The sequence below is a fragment of the Pimephales promelas genome, chromosome 20, assembly GCF_988280905.1.
Source record: "Pimephales promelas chromosome 20, fPimPro1.hap1.1, whole genome shotgun sequence".
NCBI classification, from domain to species: Eukaryota; Metazoa; Chordata; class Actinopteri; order Cypriniformes; family Leuciscidae; genus Pimephales; species Pimephales promelas.
This window is the reverse complement of record NC_142788.1, coordinates 24270985-24294657: the sequence shown is the minus strand read 5'-3', so window position 1 is coordinate 24294657 and position 23673 is coordinate 24270985. Positions and strand designations below refer to the sequence as shown.

General features: G+C 38.1%; 1 protein-coding gene across 1 annotated transcript; it reads left to right on the top strand.

Moving 5' to 3' along the window:
• The first annotated feature begins 2818 nt into the window (after window positions 1-2818).
• Window positions 2819-18322, top strand: cd34 (CD34 molecule). The gene is made up of 5 exons (XM_089124446.1): window positions 2819-3028; window positions 14032-14226; window positions 14306-14451; window positions 16993-17145; window positions 17946-18322. The coding sequence occupies exons 1-5, from the start codon at window positions 2953-2955 to the stop codon at window positions 18135-18137; spliced, it is 762 nt and encodes a 253-aa protein (XP_088980572.1). The 5' UTR covers window positions 2819-2952; the 3' UTR covers window positions 18138-18322.
• The last annotated feature ends 5351 nt before the right edge of the window (window positions 18323-23673 follow it).

Sequence of the window (23673 nt, the reverse complement as noted above, 5' to 3'; positions counted from 1 at the left end):
TAAGACGACAAATACCACAAACAGGAAATGACAGGAAGCAGGAAATATCACAAACAGGAAATGAATGATGGAACTTGTAAGGTTTATCTCCCCAACAAGTTCTTTATAGGCTGGTGTTCCATAGAGGCTAAAGCTGTTGAATAGATGGTTGCTGGTTCAATCCCTTAAAGTCCCCATGAAATCAAAATTGAACCTATTTACTTTGTTAGCGCATATTACTAGTCTTGTGGTGAACAATTAATCCGTGCAAGTAAAAATATATTTAAAAAATGTTTTACCTTGGTAATCTTTAATCAAAATCTGAAAAGTTACTTCCGGTCTGGAACGGTTTCTTTTTCTGATGACGTAGGTTTCACAACTTGGGTGGGGAAACGCTTAACCACTCCCCTCAAACCGTTAGTTTGCTATGAGCGAGAGATGGAGAGGAGGAACGCTGGCCTGCCCTCTGTTCAATATTCCGTTTCACTTGGAAATACGTCACAGCACTGGAGAAAAATCGTTTGCAACTTCCGGTTCACGGGGACTTTAAGGAATGAGTCATGAATATTGAACCCCTGATTAAGATACGTAACCTGGCAAAGGTGCATAAAAGGTGACTTGACTTGACCTCGAGTTGCTCCAGGATGAGGAAGAGAACAATCTTAGGTAACACGTTAGTTTATGGTCTAATTCTCACTATTAGCTTATTAGCATGTATATTAGGATATTGGCTGTTTATTAGTACGTATAAAGCATGTTAATGCCTTATTCTGCTAAACCATATTATGCATCCCTTATCCTACCCAGTACCTACACTTAACAACTACTAACTAGTACCTAAACTTAACAACTAACTATTAATAAGCAGTTATTAGGAGTTTATTGAGGCAGAGGTTGTAGTTAATAGTGAGAACTTAGTCTTTTCTCAGATGAGAAATAAAAAGAGTATATATTTTTAAAAAATATATATATATTTTATATATATATATATAATTTTCATAAAGCTTTCATGGCCCCCAGAATACTTCTGAAAATCTGAACATACAATATATCCAAAGAAAAGAGCTACAAAATTTAGCTTCATGCATTATTTTTTTATCAGTACTCAAGTGTTTCATAAAAAAAGCTACATTTTGAACAAAAAGCTGAGAAAGTTTCTGTCAAAGACTATGTCTGGATCGCATTCAGAACGATGATCAACACAGATTGAGTAGATCGAGTCGATCAACACCTCCAAAGCTTGCACACGCCATAGCTCTTCCTTGGTCAATATTTCATTCGGTAACAGTATGCTGTTCTTATTCTGTGTAACGTTTGATAATCGTGTTTTTTTGGGGGTTTTTTTACGCATTGGCCATTTGTAACCAGAGTGCCTTGTACTGTTCGTTACAGCTCAGGTTACATGTGGTTCCATATGTGGAGCTTTGGCCGTGCAGTCGGACCCTCCTCACACCGTAGTGCTAGCGGTCCCACTCCACCCATTGCTGGCCAGAAACTGGATAGCCCAGGTGGATGTTGTGTGCTTGAGCCTATCAATCATTTCACTTCTCAACTCCCCACACCTCAAAAAGGGAGGGAAAATGAAAAACTCAGGCTTGTGGGAGGGGGACACATGTTCTCCGCTCTCTCCCCCATCTGGCCGAAATGTTTGACAAGTAATTTTGCGAGCAGTCCCCAAGAACACACAAAGCTGCTCACACTGCACTGTTTCCAGATGTTCTCCAAGCGGCGCCAACACACAGATACATGTGAACGATTCCCGCCCAGTCGCACCGAGGAGAAATGAAAGTTTGTCTTGGGGAAATGGGATCGCGTGAGGGTGTGTGCATGTTTAGATGCATTGGTACATGTGCGTGTCGGCTTTTTCAGCTTCCCTTCCGTTTTTTTTCCCTCCCATATGCGTGTGTGTTGGTATTTTTGGGTGATTGAGGGTTAAAGATGACTCACTGTATTACTCATTGTTCCAGGGACACACAAATGCAGCTTGCATGACGCCATGTGCTTTCACAAGCTGATCAGCAGTGAACACAGTCTGCAGAGATGAGAGAAGAAAGGACAACAGTTAAAATACCAAAAGGACAAGCAAAATTAATTTAATGTTTTCTGTTTTTGACCTTTTCAGATGGACCTCCCATAAAAACTTTCAGACCACCCAGATTTTTCATTTTTTATAATGCAAATTATTGTAAACTATGACAAAAACTGGAAGCCTATTTCCACACCAGCCTAAAAAATAAATGTGATTGTGAGATTAAAATAAGAAATAGTAACATTGTGACATATAAAGTCAAATTAAGAGATATAAAGTCGTAATAGTAAGATATAAAGTCAAAAATCCTTTTTTAATTGTTTCCTCAATGGCGGAGTGAAACTTATATGATAATGTACAACAACAACTAAATAGATATGGAATATATTCATTAAAGGAAATCCTAAACGTTTTATATATGAACCCCCTTGACCAACAGATGAAAATGTTTAAAATGACATCATTAATCAATCAATCGATAAATAAAATTGAATCAGATTCATTTCTCTGAATCTATTTGGAGGTTTAATTGGCGGCAGCTTTTGTAGTTTTATGAATTTTCCAGAGAAACTTGAAGAGACTTTTTCAAAGTACTTAATATAAATATACAAAATAAATATGATAAATAATATACAGCAACATATACATGTTACAACTTTTCTTATACTATCAAATCCACACATCATGAAGGAGGTGGCCTTGCCTGCAAGACAAGAAGAATGACGGTAGGGAGAGAGAGAGAGAGAGAGAGAGAGAGAGAGAGAGAGAGAGAGTGTGTAGGGGGAGTGTAGAGGGGCCATATAAAACCCCTGGAGCACAAGCCATGCTTTATCTTGTGACCCGCTCATTTCAGTCTCAGGCACAGGAAACCCCTAAACTCTTTCAGCCCTGCCCCAGCGCCTGCATACACACACTCTCACACCTCGGCGTGCTCAGAGATCAGAATGGCTGTACGAAGAATGAATGAACTCTGGAAAACCATGGCACTGGCTTTAATGTTCGGCTTTCTTTTTCTTCACAGTAAGTTTATTTGAAGTCTTTTGTAAGCTATTTAGTGTATTACATGCAGCGTTTTATCATTGTTTAACTGTTTGCATCCTTTTTATGTTCTTATTTTATATCTTGCATCATTTTTTGTTTCTGTAGAGATTTATATGAACATCTTTTTTCCTGATAATTTATCAGGATTCATCATTTTGTAAGCTCTAGAAAAGTATCACTGGTTTTGAGATCTAATATAATGTTTTATTTAAAAAAAAATAGTCTCACCTTGATTGATGTGACACCCAACCGTTTGTAGTGTTTACTCAAGAGGAGACAGTGTTAAAAAAGCTAGCGGGAAACTAAAACAAAGGGCTCTGGCTTGGAGTGGAAACATGCCGTTGATCGTAATTGCGGGCTATATCCTGCTCTCTGTCTGGGTGGAGCTGGCCGAAACATGGGCGTATATATGTGTGTTTTAGGGACTGAAGAGTTTGGAAAAGCCTGGAAAGTGTCTGAGGAGTCTGTTAAGCATCTTTATCCTGATTTCTATGACTGCATGTGTTGAAATTGCCGTGGATTTATTGTAGACTGAAATGTGGACCGCAGTGTTTGGTTCATGTTCTCCTGAAAATAGATGGATGTTTACATTATTAGCCACATGGATGAAGACAGTTATATGTAAACGGCGCTCTCTTTCCAGGGAGATTCCAGGGAGTTCCGTTATTTCAAAAAGGAGTAAAAAGAGCTGGTTTGTAAGTGACGCCCATGTGGGCAGGGAAGAGCTGTACGCCCCTTTTCCCAAGAGGTGAGAGTAATGCGTTGAGTGGGTTTAACGGTGGGAAGTCTGGTTTAAACACAGTGCACCTTCTCAAAAGTGTGGTGGTTGAATTAAACACCAGGACATTTTTTCAGTTCAAATGTTAAAAGAAAACAAAATATTTAAAAAAAGAGAAAACTAGCACTTTAAATAAGAAACTACAAAATGCACTTCCATAGCAAACAAACACATCACATCATCAGTTTAGGCTAAATGAAAAATTGAATTAGACAGCCGCCCCCCTTGTTAGTGAAGAGACACCAGCGAAGTTTGCCAAAGCTATGTGTAATTTGAAAGCTGAAGTTGCCCTATATTCCTATAGTTCTCCTCAAATGTCCAGCTCAGTGGGTTTAAAAAGAGTAATGCGAAACTGTAACCAAGCTGAATTCATTAGGCGGTAACAGTTATGCTGCCGTTAAGACTTTGGAGGTTGCAAGAAGTCATTGTAAACGTGAAGCCTCTTCCCCTCCCCACCAAGAGACCGCAAAGCACTGTACGTTTCCATTCCCACCAGTCTGTTAAATGCTTGGCACTTTAGTGCAATTGGCACTCCTGTGAGACTTTGCCAATGGATGGTCAGAACATAGCAGCACTTTTCAGCCAATATGTGTGTATCAAGCAAGTCCTAATGTTGCAGATGTTTGTACACAATTCCGAAGTTGCATTCCGAAATTGCATTAAAGTTCCAAAATTGCATTAAAGTTCATCATATCAAAAAGAAAATCTTCAATGCTAGTTATAACGATTGAAACCGACCTTAGCAGACATTATTCATAATTAAACTCTTAGTAAATTTTAAGTTAGCATTAAAGGTTTTAGATCATAAAATATCACTCACTTTAGTTATAGTTATATCGACAGTGGCTAAACATTTATCCATTTTGTCAGAGGCCTTTATCATCTAAACAAATTGCATTGCTTATAAATAATACAGAAATAATAATATAGACTAAAACATCATGGTTGAACCCACTTCAATGTGTGCTATTAAAACACACATTTATTAAAACCAATTTTGGTTGTGAAAGCAATATTCTGTTCATGTTGTGTTGGCAAAATGTATTATTATAGCCGAAACACCGGAGCAAGCCACTGCCAATGGCGAGGTCATGGGTTTGACTCCCAGAGAATGCATGAAATGATAAAACTTATACCTAAAAAGCATCTACTAAATATACAAATGTAAATTTACAAAATGAGAAAGACTGATCTGAAAAACCTTCAATTTATCATCATAACCAAATCAGCGGTTTCAGTGTGGACACTCATCCACGCGCTGCAGTTGCTGCAGAATTAAATTAAACTAAGCTAAGTGGCTAAAAAGGGTCAAATTACATGGTATTTGAATAAAGCCTCAGAGGAAAGACTGAGAAGATAGAAATACTGCATTCCAACCGGCCACACACAGTTAAACTGTGACAGTGACCTCCCAATGCAAGTATAGCTCATTTAGAGGCGTAACTTTCCTCCTCTAATGGATGGAAAAGGGCAAGAAAGTATGATTCGCTATGACAGCCTGTTAGCAAATGTGTTTAGCTGAGCTCACATTCACCCCATAGTTACGTTAGCCACCCAAGCTACATGCTAAATTTCAGTTACCACCTTTTCCCATGTTGTGAGTTCAGGCATTATACACCCTGGTAGCTATGTGGCATTTCAGTGGACAGGTGCCAAGATAACGGTTGGTTTCGCCCAAGCATCATGTAATATTATTAATTCTGGCAGTGTTTTGAGCTCAAAGGCGAGTGAGAAAACACCTTCACTCATCTTTAGCACCCTGGCAGACCTAGCATCCCTGAAGAAGATATTTTCCCAGTCCTAAAACTGCTACTGTGGTGTTTTACAGTTAGATATCTGAAAAAAAAATGGCCTAGATCAACTGTACCAACAGAAGCCAATTCAGTCACATGAGGACTCCCAAACTACACAATAAACGATCTTTAAAGGGACTATTATCACACACATTTTTATTGCATTTGCTGGTAGAGCAGATGCATATTTTCATGGGTTTAGTCACACAAAGATCACATAGTCAAGGCACAAAGGAAGAGGAAGTTCATGCATGCCAGTGCATCACGCACGATAAAAACAAAATGGATGGCAGGGGTCACTACAGGGCAAGGAGTGAAATAATAAACTTATATTTATATGTACCTTAGTTCTGGAATATTCTCCTTGGCTGACAATGCGCTGTTTGGCCAACAAAAACATGCAGCTGCCAGTTTCTCATGGCTTTTAGCTATGCCCTGGCATTCCTGCAGTCCTAGGCCACTTAACGTCACATTCGCAAGGGTGGGGGAGCCTATACACAAATGTTGTAGCTGTAGAATATCTTACATCACTCCGATTTGGACGTCTCACCGGGCTTCTCATTGCATGTTGATTGAAACTGAAAGGGTGGGAAAAAAAGCAGTTCATTCTCAAATTATGTGAAAAGATCATCATCTGTGCAAAGTGCAAACAGTACTTATGGCAAGTTGTATGTTTACACATTTATGTCCATCACCCCACATATAATTAAACACACAAAACAACTATTACGTATCATATTAAGAACCAACATTCATGTTTAATTAGCTGAACGTCATGTTAAATGAGAAAAGACAATCTGGAATCAAATCAGGGTTTGTTGTTGTGGCTCTTGTGAGTCTGTTATTCTGTAGTCCCCCCACTCCAATACAGTTTTACAGTTTATTGCGTCTCTCACAGCTGGCATGCAGCTTCCAGCCACTCTCACTCTGACACAGCGCTCTGGTAATACGAGTATCCAAAAACCTGAGTCCAAACATTAGTGTGTAATTAGCCTGTGGTACAACAAAATCTGTAACAAGCGGAAACTCCAGGACACTTGGACCAGTCTGCTGGTTGGATCATCATATTAGTCAAATAGCAACTTATAAAGTCATGGCAAAGTTTCAGCTTCCCAGAAACTCTAGCTGGAACTTTCAGGATAAAATCTGTTCACTCTGATGAGAAACTTGTGCAACATCCTGTACCTAGTCATATATTTGTGCTTTTTCCACAATTAAGGTCATAATAATCTTTTTTTTTAAACTGTATATAGTATCGAACACAACTAATAGTTATCACAAAATATGTTGTAGACATCACAACACTGTTTGTGCTTTTGATCTGTACAAAGATTGAGTTATTGTTGTTGTTTTTGTTTCTAATACTTGTTGCATGTAACTTTATGGAGAAATTTGCAGTTCTGTGGTGGTTTTCGCCATTTTGCCTGAGGAATAAACAGAGTTAATGTGGCTTGCCTGAGCCTCTTTAACCAGTGGGGTAATTAATGTTCAGCAAGCAGCACAACACTGGGGCAATTCTACCTAATGTTCCCTAATTGAAAACATAAGACTTTATCCTTTGCTTGCCATCAAAAGCACGAGGACTTTCTCACAGCAGTCTTTCCTCCTTAACCACAGTGTTACAGAGCCCAGGGGATTTGTTACGGTTAGCCAGAAAGTGAGAGAGGGGGCAAAACCCAACCCCAGGTTTTCTTTTGTGTGATGAAAAGTAAAAAGAGAGAGAGAGAGAGAGAGAGACGCTTCAATACCCCCTCATCTTTCTGTTGTGGCCTTTTCTCCAAGCATTGTATAAGCTGAGCATGGCAGTGGATCAAACATTTAGATATCCAATTACATTGTCTGAATCAATCTGCAAGTTGATGTCAAAGAACAAGAGCCTGGAAATGGTCCATGGACATCTGCAACCATGCAATGCTTTTGGTGCTGACAGTGAGCTGCAAAAAGTGGAGGCAGCTGGCAGCTGGAGGGGGTGACAAGATCGTGCCTGTTTTGGACAGTAGGGGTGCTATTTGGAGAAAAAAAAACAAGGTTTGATGAATTAAAATCACCAAAATCTGCAACATTCATTAACTAAACCTGTATCTGTACAGTATGGAGATGGTTCTTGTGGAAATGAACACTGCAAAAACAGTGAATGAGACACTATTGTAGAAGAATAGTAGAGGAATCCATTGGTAGGTGGTCCGTCTGTGTTTTAAATATATATCTCGAATTGGGTCAAAAGGGGTCAGGAATGGGATCATTACTGTGTGCATGTTTAACGCACCATCTATAGTTTTTATCTGAGATACCTACATCCTTCCTGGGTTGGGAAACATTCCACACCTGACACTAATTTGATTAATTCCTTCTCCCCGTTTTTGTTTTGTCAGAAAACAACTGGGCTGTGGGCTCATTGCTAAGTAAACTTTCAGGATCAGCATGCTCGCAAATGGAAATAGTTATCCAGTAGTTGGGGTGGATAGAGTGACCACTAGATTTCCTGGTGTGTCCGTTAAAATTGCTCATGAAGTTCTTTGACCTTTTGAGAAATACTATTTTGTGATAGGTTGCCTGGTAATACTAAACTCTACTACTTCGCTTTGCTTAATAGACAGTCTGGATTGGAATAACTGAAAATTGTTTCCTTTCTCGCAGGGGAGCATTTCTCTGAAGTATAAAATCATTGGTTACCCATAAGCCAATCACATAACGCAATCACCTCTCTCTTGAACTTAAACATCCCCTCCATCAGAGAATGTCTAATATGGGCTTTGCCTCCATTCAAAATGTTTAACAAACACTCTTCTTGTTCGGGCTTCAGTTTGCAAATGCCGGGAATATTCTCCACAACACAGCAAATTACATCCCGTATCTCCATATCCGCGGTCGTTTTTGATTTCCTTAACCTAAAAATACAATCTTAAACTCTGCACTTAGCGTCTACGTCACAGCTTTCGGCCCACCCGCCCTCAGGTCGTTGATTAGACGGCTGTTTTCAGGCCGGAGGAAAACTGAGAGATAGGTCGCTATCTCAGACTGAGTAGCGAACTGAAATTGAGCGGAAGTACGAAGTCTGACGTAGTCTACATCCCAGGGGCTTCCACTGTAAGACTTTTTAAATAAACCAACTCCAAATATTATTTTTTGAAGAGTTAAACGTTAAGTGAAAAAGTCAGAACAAACTTTAAACACTGGCTTGACCAAAGTCTTGGAAGAAGGTTGTATAACTTATAACCAACAGAGAAAATGATCAGAAAATGAATCAGACAGACAGACAAACTATTGCGAACTATTGACAGATAGAACCATAGAACAATGGATGGATGGTTGGGAAATGTTTACATAACAGGCCTGCTTAATAGATGGGATTGGGCTGCAGCTGATTCCGATCACCAAGACATGCTGTCTCTACGGTCTGGGTGGGGAAGCCATGATTCCCAGGCTGCCGTCCAGCTTAGCAGGCTGCAGACGTCAGGGCCTGATGTTTAAGCACAAAGTACACTGGGAGGAGAGTGGTTCCCTTGAGATCTGTGCATCTGGTAATGGAGAAAGATGGGCTCCACCCTGCTGGACAACTCGTTAGGGATTATTAGAGTGATTACGAACCCTTTTGAGTTGCCTACATCTGTCATCACAATCTTTCCTCTTTCGCTGGGCTGTTTATTTAAGTTTCTCCTGTTTCAACCAGACCTAGAGATAAGAGAGAGATAGGAGATCTTGAGATGGCCCTCTGTCCTGCAAGATAATCACGTCACAGATCCGAGTGAGGAAGGAAGAACAAGAAGAGGTCTTTCTAATAAAGCTGTCCCAGAGTTCAACAAGCTTGTGATTTAAGCATTAATGCGGGTATTTTAGAGATTAAAGACACTCCCTTATGAGCCGTGAAAAGGCAGATTGCCCTCTGGGGATTGAGTTGAGGATAGAGACTCGAAATCTTCTAGAGTGAGAATGAAAGCAGACATTTCTTTAGATTCCCAGAAATAAATGTCTATGGGAAAATGACAGTGACATCATTTTTAGTCTTATGAGTAGACCCATGGGATCATGTAAAGAGGCAGTGATCAAAACATGACTTGAAATGCTTTGAAAGTCACTGAAAAAAAGATCAGCTCAGCACACACTGCCGATAAAAACAAAACAAAGCACAATTCTTGAAATCTGAACCTTAAAACTAAGACTTAAAGGAACAGTGCATCTCTCGTGTTTCCAAGGAATGTGGAAGAAGGAGGCTTTATCTGTCAGGACGTGTCTGGCTGAGCTTACTAGCCATACGTCCATTCAGACACAGCTGAAAGCACTGGGGATTTGGGGGAGTCTTTGCCTAAGATTGTCTCATTACATCAGATCAGACGTGCCAAAACACCATCGAATGGATTAGAGCGGTTCAGAAATCCGGAGAGCACATTTGGTCTCTGTTGTGTCACTTTCGTTAGGTGGAGCCACTGTTATCACTCTCCCAGATCTCTGTTTATGCTTGCTGTCAGGGCATCCAGAAGTCAGTCTGATTACCAGATCTCACTGCCGCACAAATTGTGAAATATTAGATATGTCAAGAGGAATATCTCAATATATGCCTTTTGAGGTTGAAAAATAACAATTGACCAACTTCATCGAACTAGAATCCTCCTGCATTCTACAATCTCTAATTCTATCATTCTGCCATGGTGCATGTTAAAGGAGTAGTTCACTTTTAAAAAAAACTTTTGCTGATAACTTTTTGCTTTTTACTCATCCCCATCATGTCATCCAAGATGTCCACGTCTTTCTTTCTTCAGTTGAAAAGAAATTAAGGTTTTTGATTAAAACATTCTAGGATTTTCTCCATATAATGGGCTTCATTGGGAACCAAACGGTTCAAGGTCCAAATGAGAGTTTCAGTGCAGCTTCAAAGGGCTTTCAACGATTCCAGACGATGAATAAGGGTCTTATCTAGGACCCCTCGAGTCATGACTCGAAAAAAGATTTGTTCATTTTGAACGAGTTCGAACAGGAAAGTCATGAACGCTCATCACAGAACAGAGCAAGGCGAGCATTTGTGCTTATAAAACTTAATTTTTTTATGTAATTTTGAAATGACCAATCAGTTCGCTAGATAAGACCCTTATTCATCGTCTGCAATCGTTTAAAGGAAGCCCTTTGAACAGTTTGCAGTTTGCACTGAAACTCTCATTTGGACCTTGAACCGTTTGGTTCCCAATGAAGTCCATTATATGGAGAAAAACCTGGAATGTTTTCATCAAAAACCTCAATTTCTTTTCAACTGAAGAAATTTCTTGACAATTTATGGATTTTTAACATGACTTAATGCATATTATGCAGAACATTTATTAAAGTCTGTATGAAATGTATGAACAAAAGGTATGAATCTTTTAAATAAATTGATGCATAAAATGTAAGCATTCAGACACTTTAAAAACAGGAAAGTAATTTCCCAATCTGGCGAACTCAGATTTGACTGGCTGACTTTATGCAACACAACGTTTTTATCAGTCCAACTGGAAACAAAGTTATGTCCACAAGGTTTAATCAGAGATCTGGCTATGAGAAACAATATTTATACGAATTGTCTAGGATGACCTCATTCACCTCAAAGATCAGTGTTCGCTGTTATACGGATGATGATAATGATGATGTACCACAACAAAAGTCTCTGCACAGAACAATACCGTGAAAACACATTTTTTGGATACTGTTTGCATTTGAGCATTAACAGCTAAATTACTTTAAAACCCCAAATTACATACATGATTTGGGATGCGCTCATTCTATTCTCATACAAAAAGTCTCAGACAAAAAAGTTTGGAAAACAGGATGTGGCTACTGTCATCGTGTGTTGCTTTTATAAGTAGAAGGGGTATTTTGTTCAGTACACTTTAAACAATTAAAGACATTCGTTTTCATACATGTTAAAAAAGAATGTTGTGCTTCTCATTTGTAGAAAGCAAACAAATACATAAGTGTACATTCACGTATGCTGGTCTTGTTTATGTGATATTAGGAGAAGAGGGAACATTCTTCCTAACAGTTATTATATCAATAAACATGTCAGGTTTTGGCTTGTGCAAGTCAGTGCTTAGTTTTTATTAACATTTTTAAGAGCTGTAGGATGCATGCCCAGTTCAGCCAATTAAACTATACAGCCAGCCTCTCACAGTATCAAGCACGATAGACCCGCTTACAAGACACTCAAGAGTGTAGGCCTATCTGTAATGAAGGAGGGGTGCTTCACGGTGTAAGTGCTATCATGGTGGCCATGCACCCTTACAAATCACAAAATGCTAAGAATCACAAACAGCAAGCGACATAGCAATCAACGAGATCTGAGCTTGACCAACCACATATTGTCATTTCTTTTGGTGTTTTAACTAAAAAGATCCATCAAGGTTCATTTTTCAGTGTTGCAAGCATCGCTACCTTACAATACAGTGGCCTTGATACAGTCACACCTGTTGAGACAAATGTAGAATTAGTATATGATCAGGGTGTGGCGGATATCTTTGTCTTGCTAAAACACAAGACCACCCAGCATGAGCTCCAGATAGCATTCTGAAGCCTGCATGACAACAAGTTTTACGGCAAGACGTGTGGTGTCCAAATGACACCACATATTGTTCTAAATTTAAAGCTCAGCTGCTCAAATGCCCAATGGCAAAAAAAAGAAAAAGTGATCAACCCTTTGCCGAAAAACACTTAAAAGAGTATTCCGGTATTAACGCAAGTTATGCTTAATCAACACAGCATTTTTAACATGTCAATTAACACCACAAAAAAAATGTCCACTTGTCCCGTTTCCTTGAAAAAAAAGGAAAATTCTAGGTTGCAAATTTAAAATAATGGAAGAGAAAAGGGCTAATCAATAAATGTAAAATTATTCACTGCTTCGTTAGTTAAGTCACAAGTGTAAACAATAAGCATGACTGTAGTTCTAAAAAAATAACTTATGTCCAATATTTACTTTTACAATTTTTACTACAATTTTACTCAAATACTGTAATGCATCAGTTTTAAAAACATAACTAACATGTTAGTTTTACAATTATTACAACAATTTATGCTTTTATATCCACCAAAATTGACTTTCATTGTATTTCACAGTAACCTCAAATTTGCACCTTAACTTTTATTGCACACAAACTATTCCATTTAGGGCAATCTCTATAGCCAAGATGATTTTCTTGAATGTGTCAGTCAAAAGTATTTACTCAAATATTTTACTCAAACACAAGTTCAATGACTTTAGGATGTGGTGTAGTTAGTTGAGGATGCAGCACCTCCAACCAAGAAAATGAATTCACTCGTATGTTACGCCCAGCCACACGCTTCCTGCATTCCACGCCTCTAGACAAAACTCTTTCTTAAAGACTGTGGTAATGAACAGCAAAGCCAAAGGTCTTGACTTTTCAAGGGTGATGTTTATTTGCTCAGTCAGTGTCGGCAGCATTACCCTCCTGCTTAAGTTATTAATAATGCAGAGTGGCTGTGCAAACAAGGAGAGGGTGGAGACAGAAAGGCATTAAATAACAGTCAAGGAGGGTCCAGGCCTCTTCTCAACCTCAGGGTTCACCTACCACCCACATGCTAGCAAACACTGTGCAACAATCTCTGGATGAGGAGCATCTGACACTGAAGTTAAATTTAAAATTTGTAAATGAATTTCTTTTAATTTAATATAAGGATTGCATGGATCACTATATAAATGCAGAATTTTCAGCACCATGGCAAAATAAATCCGATTTTACCCCAGTTGTGACTGCAGGTTTGCAGTTTGTATTAAATGCAATGCAATAATAATAAAACTAGTGCAATCTGATTCATGAACAAATTACTTTTTATGAACAAATTATTTTTAGTGAGCATAACCAGCATAGCCCCATCACAAACAAATGACTCCTATGAGCCAATTCTTTTTTTGGTGAATCAAAAATATACATATGGCAAAACCAACGATACCTGAAACAAATTACTCTTATGAGATGGTTATTTAATGGATGGTTATATAAAGGAGATAGAGAGAGAATTTCTTGTGTCAAAATGGACATCTAAAACGGAAACAAATCAGAATAAAATTTAAAACTAAACAAATCAAGAGCTTGTGAATCAGAATAAAATGTGAACCAGGAATACTGACGTGCTACTCCCTAAAACCATGATTAACAGAATCGATTGACTTCCTGTTTAAAAACTAAAATGAGTAAACACAGGAAAAAAAGTGACTGAGATGAATGTTCTGTGTCTATGTTGATCTTAAAGCTAAATGAATAAGATCACATTGTAATTGCTGTTGTGGGCGGCGCATTAATGACAGCTACATAAATTTGATCATGTTTTTCTTTATTTATGTAACATGCAGTCATTCACCAACTTGAGGTGGGAGCCCAACCTAAAGCTTCCATTATTTGACATTGAACATTTTCTGTGTTTCCGTGTAGGTTGTCAGGGACAGGATTCCAATACTGTTATAGCAAGCTTGGCCCCAGACGCAACACCAAATCCGTCAGTGACGCCATCAACAGACTCAGATTCAAACACAGCAACAGATTCGCCAGCATCCTTAACCTCTGTGGTCATATCTCAAACACCTGAACCAAGCAAACCAAGTTCCGGTTCCACTACTCAGAGCAATGGTATGAGCCATCAAAAATGTTCAAGAAAATATGTTTTAGTTGGTGAAACTACTATTACCTGATTCTTTTTTATTTTTAGCTCCATCAGAAAGCAGCACCTCTGGCAACAGCAATTCCGCCATCCTGGCTACATTCACAACAGTCCCGGCAGAAACCACAGCCTCCAGCAACCCTCTTAAAGCGTCTGAAGAAAAAGAATCCGATCGAAGCAGATCTGGATCAGAAGTAAGTCATTTTGAGTCCGTTTTATGGATTGGAATACTGGGTGGAAAAAACAATGGCCTGAAAAGAATATAATTTGACAGATGAATTAAGAACTATACAAGTTTAATTGATTATTGACCACTGGTTTTCATTGGTCAACAGCTTTCATGAAGAATATGAAAAAAATCCCAAGAATATGCTGATATTTTCCTAAACTCAACGTGTAGTTATCAATCAATAGAAAAGTACCGTTTTTGAATAGAACACCGATGTTGTGTTTTTCTTTACATGTCCCTTATAGAAAACAAGTATGGTAGACATACAGTGATGGTTACAGATAGTAATCCCACTGATAATTCATTAATATGGTACTCCAAAGTATGTCCAATAATACCATACTTCTCCAAAAACATTTGGTAGTTTTATGGTATAGTTTTATAAAACTGTTTGTCTTTTTGGTACTCCTTGACCACGGTACTACCATATTTTATATGCATTAATTTTAGTACCATGTAGCATGTACTGGATATTATACAGTTATTTAAACTCCACTATACAGTATCTCTACAAGAGCTGAAGACTCTTTGCCAACTCAAACCAGTGGACAGAATGACTTCAGATGTTTTCAGTTGCTGTCATCTGCGTCCGTGTACATTAGAAAGGAAGGAAGCTTCGTGTCTGAGAGGATAAAGTTTAGCAAGGCAGTTTGAGCTGTTGATGCCTGTGAGCTCAGATTAGGAAGATCCTGTTTTGTCATTCGCTATAAATAATCCCTGCACACAAAAGATGAATGAGTGGGAGAGAAGAGGGGTTTCCTCTCACTGGTGCCATGTGGTCATGAACCCAGGAAAGAGGTTAGACAGAAGAAGTGGGGAGAGATGATGGCCGTCTATGTTGGCAAGAACCTATCTTAGACCCATGAAAGTATTGTTGGTGAGATAATAGTGTTGATATAGGCCAGTCTGATTCATTTTCATAATGACAGGCATTGATCGTTCGGGCATGACAGCATGGCATGACACATCATAACCTAAATGTGTTGTAAAAGGCAGGAAGATGTGCTAAACTACAAAGACTCCTCCCTGTTCACTTCCTCTTTTTGTTTTCTATATCAAGGGTTCGTATGAGGGACGCATGTCAGGAAGAGTGGAAAATATCTAAATTTGTTGGGACGCTAGTGACATGCCCCTTCCAATATTCAGCTATACTGAATTGTTCCTGGGTTCAGTTTAATGTTAATGTTTTAGCCTCTTTAACTTAATGGTGTTAAACTGAATGTATTAATCAAACTGTAAGACCAAATATCCACAAAATTTAAAACAACGCTTAAATAAGAGGGTTGCATTTTATGAAAGATGTGTTCGTTTCTACAGCAACAGTAGACTCCCCGTCACATGTTCTTTCAGGTTCAGTACATTTTTATAAATAAGTGATGGGCAAAGTCATCAAGAGTGCTCTTAACCTCTTAATCAATCTTAAAGGAGTATTTAAAGGAGTTCTGTTGATAATTTACTCACCCCCATGTCATCCAAGATATCCATGTCATTCTTTCTTCAGTTGAAAAGAAATGAAGGTTTTTGATGAAAACATTCCAGCATTTTTCTCCATATAATGGACTTCAATGGGAACCAAACGGTTCAAGGTCCAAAAGACAGTTTCAGTGCAAACTGCAAACTGTTCAAAGGGCTTGAAACGATTCCAGACGATGAATAAGGGTCTTATCAAGCGTAACGATCGCTCATTTAAAAAAAAAAAAGTTTTATAAGCTCAAATGGTCGCCTCTCCTATTCGAACTTGTTCATCAAAATGAACGAATCTTTTCCTGAGTCAAGTCGTTCGTTTCATTTCAATGAACCAAATGACTCGAAAAAAGATTTGTTCAGTTCGATAAACGAGTTAGAAACAGGAGAGTCACGAACGCGGATCACAAAACAGAGCAAGGCGACCATTTGAGCTTATAAAACTTAAACTTTGTCATTTTTTTTAAATGAGTGATCGTTATGCTTGATAAGACCCTTATTCATCGTCTGGAATCGTTTAAAGCCGCTTGAACAGTTTGTAGTTTGCACTGAAACTGTCTTTTGGACATTGAACCGTTTGGTTCCCATTAAAGTGCATTATATGGAGAAAAATCCTGGAATGTTTTCATCAAAAACCTTAATTTATTTTCGACTGAAGAAAGAATGACATGGACATCTTGGATGATATGGGGGTGAGTAAATTATCAGCAACAGTTTTTTAAAAAGTGAACTACTCCATTAACCAATCTTATAATGAATTTCTTTCTCATGGTAAACAAACTGTTGATGGGCACCATTGACTTCCAAGTAAAACGTAAAAACAAAATAGTAAATGCACAAATAAATGTCCCCTACCCAATATCGGTTGGTAGTACCAACGTCCTACGACAAAAAAAAAACACACACAAAAAACGCAACACCCATAATAAATCAACATCCCTTGATCAAATACAAATTATGACTCAAAATGCTGTTGAATCTACACAATGTTCAAATCCCTCTGATTACGTTAACCTCTTGGTGTTTATGCATTTCTCTACAGCCGGAAAAAAAGACAGAAGAAGACACGGCCTCTGGGTCTTCTCCTGCAGTTTTCGTGTCTGTGCTGGTGACCGGCTTACTGCTTGCTGCCCTAATAGTTGGCATATACTACTTCAAGTGCCATCGCCGATCCAACGGCAAAGGCATGAAACTGGTGAGTCCCCAAATAAATGGCAGAATAACTGTAATATCCTTACTAATTGTCACATCCTTAATAGCAACCCCAAGCGAATCTTTAAAGCAAATTTAAACATGCACTCATTTCCTGCTTTTCCAAATTGATGACTACAACAACTGTTTCTCCACCACCAAGTGTTCTCGATCAAATTCCCATTTTGAATGTGTTATGCAATCATTTTAATTGCAAAGTTTAGCGTATTTGGTAAAGAAGTGTTGCCAAGCTTGTAATTAAGATAGAAACAATTGGCAGCATATCAGCACAGCACAGTTCCTCCAGCACACGCCCAATCTAATGTTCAGAACCACAACACTTGCAAATGAAACAAACTGTTTCATCTCCTAGCCAATAGTTCTACGCTGTTTTCCTTCTCTGCTAAATGATGTCAAATTGTGAAATTGAAACAAAGTGTACTCCATCGGACCTCAAAAAGAGGAATAATAATTAAAAATAACATAGCCTACATTCACAGGCTAGGATTTCATAAGCCAGATGCTGCTCAATGAATGCTTTAGCTTTGAAGATGCATCATGAAGTATATTCCATAAAATAAAAAATATTTTATTGCAGTTTTCATATTCTGCTCCAAGAAATAAGGTCCACAGCGACCTTATTTTAAGGGTCTTGCTCATTAAGTGCTGATTTACAAAAGTCCTCAATGAAAATCCACAATGATGGCACCACAAGGTGCAGAAAGCACACTTCTGGAGGGCACAAATAATGATAAATAGCAGAAATAAAAAAGTAAATTCTGTTTGTATTATGTTTTCCTACAGGCTGAGGAGTCTTACATGGCTGACGAGGAAAACCAGGGCAACACTCTGGTGTCTGTGGCCCCTCTGAACCAACCCGAGCCCCAGGAGAAGCCATGTCTTAATGGAGAGTCACAAGAAGCAGTGAAGCCCCAAACTCCCCCTGCTGCCACCAATGGCCACTCGACCACCAAAACTGCAGACACAGAGCTGTGAATGAGCCGTTCTGCCAACGAAGGTCTGGGGGAAACGCTCAGTTCCTGCTTCTTAAACCCAACTCAATCTACTGCATTGACCTTGGCCGTCAGAAGGCACGAGGGAGACAAAGACTCAAATTCCCACATTTACATGTAAATATGATGCAGAATGTTTCATTTAAAGTCATAAAGAATAAGTAAACACGTTTGAATCAAAGTATGGCATACAATTATATATAAGATAAAAACAACTGGTCAAGTAATCCTCCTTATCTAGCAAAATAAAAGGCAATGCTTGAATGCTATATATGAAAGATTGTTGTGATGTTATGAAAGTTGTAAAATGCCAGTTATGACAGTGATGATTTATAACAAGACCATCAAAATATGATGAAACAAAAATCGTTTTAGTCCAAGAAGCGCAACTCTTGAGTACTTTATAACACTACTGTGGGGTGGGGACCCTTTCCCATGAGTCATTGTTGGCTTCCATAAGAGTAGCCATGGCTGGAAGTGGAACATTACACCGGGAGGATCCGTGCTCCTGTCCCAGCGCTCTAAAGCTTCCAGCTGAGTGTGTCACACCATAAAGAAACTCTCTGAATCTAATGGGCACGAGTTGTGTTTTTGTTTGCTTTGGGTTGTTTGTGTGTTTCTAGACTTATGAAATGTGCTATATGTTCTTCTTTGTGTACAGTATGATCTGACTAGTTAATAGTCTTGTATAATTTTGTTAATATCATTGCATGACAAAGTAATGATTTGTGGAGTTGGTGAGCATGAAAAAAATCAGTGTGCACGTGAACTCCATTTCATTGCTGCGAACAACCCTTAATGTAAAATCCAACAAACTAGGTATGCTGAAAAGCCCGTTAGCACTCAGGGTGACAGCTAAATATTATCTTACATTTCTGGATTGAGTTACACCGTACTTTGTAAACCAGTATTATGCCCTTTTTGTAATATTTTTTTTTTTATTCTAGACATTTAGATGTATTCTTTATGGACTGAATGACTGACTTAATCGTTTGGATGACCTGCCCTAATTTTTTTAACTTTCTTGGGTGTGTTTGTTTTACTCTGCATCTACATTTTTTACTACACTGTACATAAATCATTAGGCATAAATAAATGTACGTAATTAGTTGCAGCCATTAAACCCTGGAGTTTACCCATCGCCTTTAGTTTTAGTAGATTCACTCCAATACAATGTGTACTATACAATATGTGTAGACAAAAATAACATTTCTACACTATTTTTCAACCCATATCTTGTTCACACTTCTTCCCAAGATTGCTGACACAAGACTTGACTAAACCTTTGTGTCAAAATTGAATGCTAGAGTGACAGTAGTATCTCTTGAAATAAACTGACAAGAAAATGAAATTATACGAATATAGGAAAGTATATACATATGAATATCATGTCCTTTATTTCAACTATGATATTTTGTTTTAACATTCCGGTGTCTTGTTTTGGATCGGTGTACTAGCATTGTGTTAAACTGATGTATGTTTGTGATAGGAATAAAGTTTTGGAAAATGTATGTGATCACTAATCATTTCTACTTTACCCCAGTGAGACCTCGTCTTTGTGTGCCTTGGACCTATATGATGCGATTTTTCATTTATTTGGCTGCTGGGCTGTTTACTCAAGAGTTTCTGTTTGATATGAAATGCACACATATGTTCTCACTCCATCTCTCTTTCATTCCTGTACACACGTGCAAAAATTTGGCTGGTATCTAAAGGCCATTTAAGCAAACAGCTGGTTTGTATAAGAGACAGTGATGACATCATATTGCAGGGATTTGGGTGGGGTTCGGTGGTCCCTAATCAGTTTAAGAGAGAGCAAGTCAGCGTTTATGTGTTTCTACTGCCGAGTTCTGCTGTTAATGGGATAATCATATCACATCACAAATATCTCCTGGAAATTAAGCTCTGAATTGCAAAACTTTCTAAATCAGCACAAATATCAATAAAAATGGCAACATTCCAAAGATGAGTTCAGACCACAGAAAAGCCTTATGAGCCTAATTAAAAACAAATTATATTTTAAAATAAATTAAAGTGAAATTGCAGTATTCGCAGTGTGAATAATTAACGTGCCCTGTAAAAATCCCCTTTCCTTTAGAAGCAAAATCAATTCTCTGATGACGTGTTTACAGGCGCTCTACATTTTTTCTTGTTCGAGAAGCTGTTGGATAAACGTCACTATAGGGAAGAAAAGACTATTGCAACTTCTGTTTCATGCCTGTGAGGTCCTCAAAAGATACACACAGACTAGGTCATTAAAACCTTCACTATGCTGGAAGTCCGACTGCCTTCTTGTAAACCAGGCCCAGATCCAGACCAAATATTTATGCGGTCTTAGATGATGAAGACCAACCACATCAAATATTTTTTGAGTAATATTTAACAAATCTAAAAAGACTGTCCTGACATTTTCCTGCCTGGAGCACATTTATATAATTTCACATATTTTGACTCTATTGTGAATCTTCTACTCATAATCTCCTCTGATAACCACAGGATGCTCTTGTACCCCACAATTCCATTCTCATTTCCCTAATGCCGCTCACTTTGATGATAAATAGCTACAAATCATGAATGAACCACAATAACCTCACAATGCAACCCACCAAAAAAAAAAACAAAAAAAAAAACAAGTACAAACAAGTCTGGTACAAACAAACAACAGACTGAGAAACAACCTTCCTTTAGCACAGAAATAAATTTCATATCATGACTCAACTGAAAAGAACGAAAATTGACCTCAAAATAACCGTTGATTGATGAGCCAGCCTACTCAAGGGTATCAGATTCTAACACACATGTAACGTTACCATATTTTTATAGGCCTATATTAGCCTATGCTACTGAATGATTTGCGTGTATATTAGGCATAGTAACAACATGATTCTCCAAGTGTAGACTACACCAATTCTAAAAATCCATGATATACCATGGTACGTTTTTGTTATTTTGTAACATAGGCTAACGTTACTAAACATTTTTACCTGCAGTATAGTTGATCTTCACAAAGACCCTCCTCGTCTTTCACGACGGCCAAGATTAGATTTGAAGGTTTATTCCATAGACTGTAAAAAAGGTTTAGCCCAGTTTTCTGTAGGTAAAGTTTTAATTTCATTGTGTTCTAAACGGTTTGTTGTTCTACAGTTAAAAAAAAACGATTCCAAACGATTCAGTGTCCGAGTGAGTCGTTTGAATCATTTTAATGAATCATTTCGCGATTCATTAAAATGATTCATGTTTTGCAAACCCATCCGTTTGATAGATTCGCTGCAAAGAATCGATTGAAAGAGCCTTTCTTGAACAGCGGGTAGTAAATACAGACATTGATTTATTAAAAAATTAAATCTTTTTCAACTAGTTAGAGGATTTATCAGCAAATTTGTACTAATGCTCGTAGCATGACCAAATATATGGCTCAAAAAAAAAAAAAATATTATATTTGCCGCCGCCAAGATTATGAGATGGTGCCCTTCCTTGGCTGTCGCCATGTCACTAATAATATTTTTACAGGCCATGAGCAACGAAAAGTTTTAATCATCATTGCCGTGTTTTTCATGCGTGGTAAAAATGCAAGTGTGATACAAAATAAAGTGTTTCCATCAGCCAGGAATAAAATCTAATTGTCACTAGACTTAAAGTAGCTAATATTTATGTCAGTGACAGTAGGGCTTGGAAACAGTATTTAGCATGTACATCTATGTATGGTCAAAAGAAAAAAAAAACATATATTGTTATTTAATGGCACTTAATGGTCATGTTTCCATATCATTGTAGACTATTTCTTCCAAGAACTCCATGTCCAAAATCTTTTCTCTTTTTTTCTTTTTTTATGCTGACCAGACTTGTTTTCATTGATTATCAAAACATGTGTTTGACCAAGAGAAATCCTGAGTTTATCTGAGAGTTTTTTTCTGCGCGTGTGTGTGACACGAGGTGTCAGAGATTAAACTCACACACATATATCCACACTCCCACCCAATCCAAGGCAGCAGGGTGTTTTCTCTTTTTGTCCCATTGAGTGGTGTCGATGTGTGTGTTGTCGCAGCTGTGAGGTTTGTCGAGTTTTCCTCCACCTCACTCTGATGGTTAGATAGCCTTACTGAGGGATAGAGTCAGAGAAGTCCAAGAATGTTATGTGTCAGGGGGGTTCAGGCCACACCAGCCAAGGGAGGGGAAGTCGGAGAATCCCCGGAGAGTCTGTTGTCGAACTTGTCGTCACCAAGAGAGAAAGGCAGATGAAGGGTGCAAAGTGTACTTCTACTTTATGTTTTTAGGCTAGAACATTTGAAATGAACATAAATACCACAAAAGAAATCTTTGGTTCATGTTATCTTTGGTACAGCTTTCTGTTCTGACTGAAGAACACTTCACATTTTAATTCGAACTATTTAATAGTTTTTGGATAGGCGTGATTTAATTTGAGTTGTGATAATAGTTTAATCAATATTTACTGATAAAAGCTCCCTAATGGATATAATGGCATGGCGATCCTGTTCTACAAACCACATGCTGGAGCCTATCTATTTTAATAATTTATATATTATTTAAATATTAAACGAATTTATTATTTTAATAAATAATTACATTATAGAAATAATAATAATAATTGATTATAATATAGGATATTATTTTTTTTCTTTGGTTTGGTTTAAAACTTGCATTTCTACACCTGATGTTATATTTTGAGACGTCCGTTTCAAATATCACTCATCTTTCTGACAGAGGCGTTTGCAGGTGAATTGTGAGTCAATGCATTCTAATCAAATTAAACATTGGGTAAATGTCCTGAGTGATCACATGTTCTTATATAGCCTATAAAGCCATTTCATGTGACCTTTCTGTCTCCATTATAGAAGCTGAACCCTCAGGAGGTTTCTATTAGGAATAAGTGAGCTTAAAGGACAAGTTCGGTATTTTACACGCCCTGTTTTAAGATAGTTTCTGATGAAATAGAACGGTTAAGATTTAAATTTGGACACATGCTGCTGGCCCGAGAATATTTGGTTTCTGTGATTGCATAAGTGCACTGGAACAATCCTTCTTATAACACATTAAACTTTAAACTCAACGAGTGGTCTGGGGTGTTCACTGATAAGCTCACACAAAAAGCTCTGCAAAAGATGCTTTCCAACAGGTTTTATCATAGTTTTTGTCCAACTCCATTGACTCCACCGGTATTAAATGGGATTGTTTGTATTCTTTTGCTTCTTCTGTGAATTCTATGAAATACCAGTGGTTTGCTTGCAATTGGCAAAGGTGCATTATCGCCACCAACTGGGCTGGAGTGTCTATATTCAAGCTCTCAACCGAAAAAAAGTACGGGTGTGAGGCGTTTGGAAAAATAGGCCCACAGTTTAACATCGAATGGTAAAAAACCTCTTTTGCAGTGATTTTTGTGTGAGCATATCAGTGAACACTCCTAACCACTCTGTGAGTTTCACGTCTTTGTAAACTAAAGTTTAATGCGTTTTAGGAAGGATTGTTCCAGTGCACCTATGCAACGATTGTGGAGGTGTGGG

Excerpts from the sequence above, each read along its gene's own strand:
- cd34 (XM_089124446.1), top strand. The coding sequence starts at position 2,953 with ATGGCTGTACGAAGAATGAATGAACTCTGGAAAACCATGGCACTGGCT. Across the intron at positions 3,029-14,031 it reads CGGCTTTCTTTTTCTTCACA|GTTGTCAGGGACAGGATTCC; the intron begins GTAAGTTTATTT and ends GTTTCCGTGTAG. Across the intron at positions 17,146-17,945 it reads ACGGCAAAGGCATGAAACTG|GCTGAGGAGTCTTACATGGC; the intron begins GTGAGTCCCCAA and ends GTTTTCCTACAG.